This window comes from Arachis ipaensis, chromosome B06, assembly GCF_000816755.2.
Source record: "Arachis ipaensis cultivar K30076 chromosome B06, Araip1.1, whole genome shotgun sequence".
NCBI lineage: Eukaryota > Viridiplantae > Streptophyta > Magnoliopsida > Fabales > Fabaceae > Arachis > Arachis ipaensis.
Window position 1 is genome coordinate 129132178 of NC_029790.2, and position 435 is coordinate 129132612.

At 37.9% G+C, this 435-nt stretch overlaps 1 protein-coding gene across 3 annotated transcripts in view; it reads right to left on the reverse strand.

The window, feature by feature from the left end:
• Nucleotides 1–435, reverse strand: part of LOC107605150 (uncharacterized aarF domain-containing protein kinase At4g31390, chloroplastic) — a 6651-nt gene that overhangs the window by 3684 nt on the left and 2532 nt on the right. For all 3 annotated transcript variants that reach the window (XM_016306920.2, XM_016306919.2, XM_016306921.2), the window contains exon 5: nucleotides 83–247. In XM_016306920.2, the coding sequence (XP_016162406.1) occupies nucleotides 83–247 (165 nt within the window). The remainder of the gene's footprint in view (nucleotides 1–82; nucleotides 248–435) is intronic.

The window sequence follows — 435 nt, forward strand, 5'->3', positions numbered from 1 at the left end:
CGTGTAATAGCCAAGTCCCTAACACATTTGAACAGATTAACTACTATAGCTGTAGCACATACAAGGCAGTCCAGAAAGTTACCAGGGTATAATCAAGCTCTTCCAAAAGTTTTTCACCAAATTCATCAACAATCAGCTCTGCATTGCAACCCAACTTTTGTATGCTAATGCCATTTAAGAATGAAGCCAAGGTACGAAAAAGGAAAAGATCCCGATATATTATGGGCTCTATCCCAGGCCTTTGAACCTACAATTACAGCAAAGTATGTCTTTGGAATCAGCTTTAACCTTGTTTTGAAATGCTGCTCTATGCATGCATATTCAGCAATTTACATGCAGAAAACCATACAGGTAATTATATCTGACAGAACCTAGAACAGAAGGAAAGATCATACTAAACAAGAAAGAGAGAGGGAAAAAAGAAAGAGAAGAGGG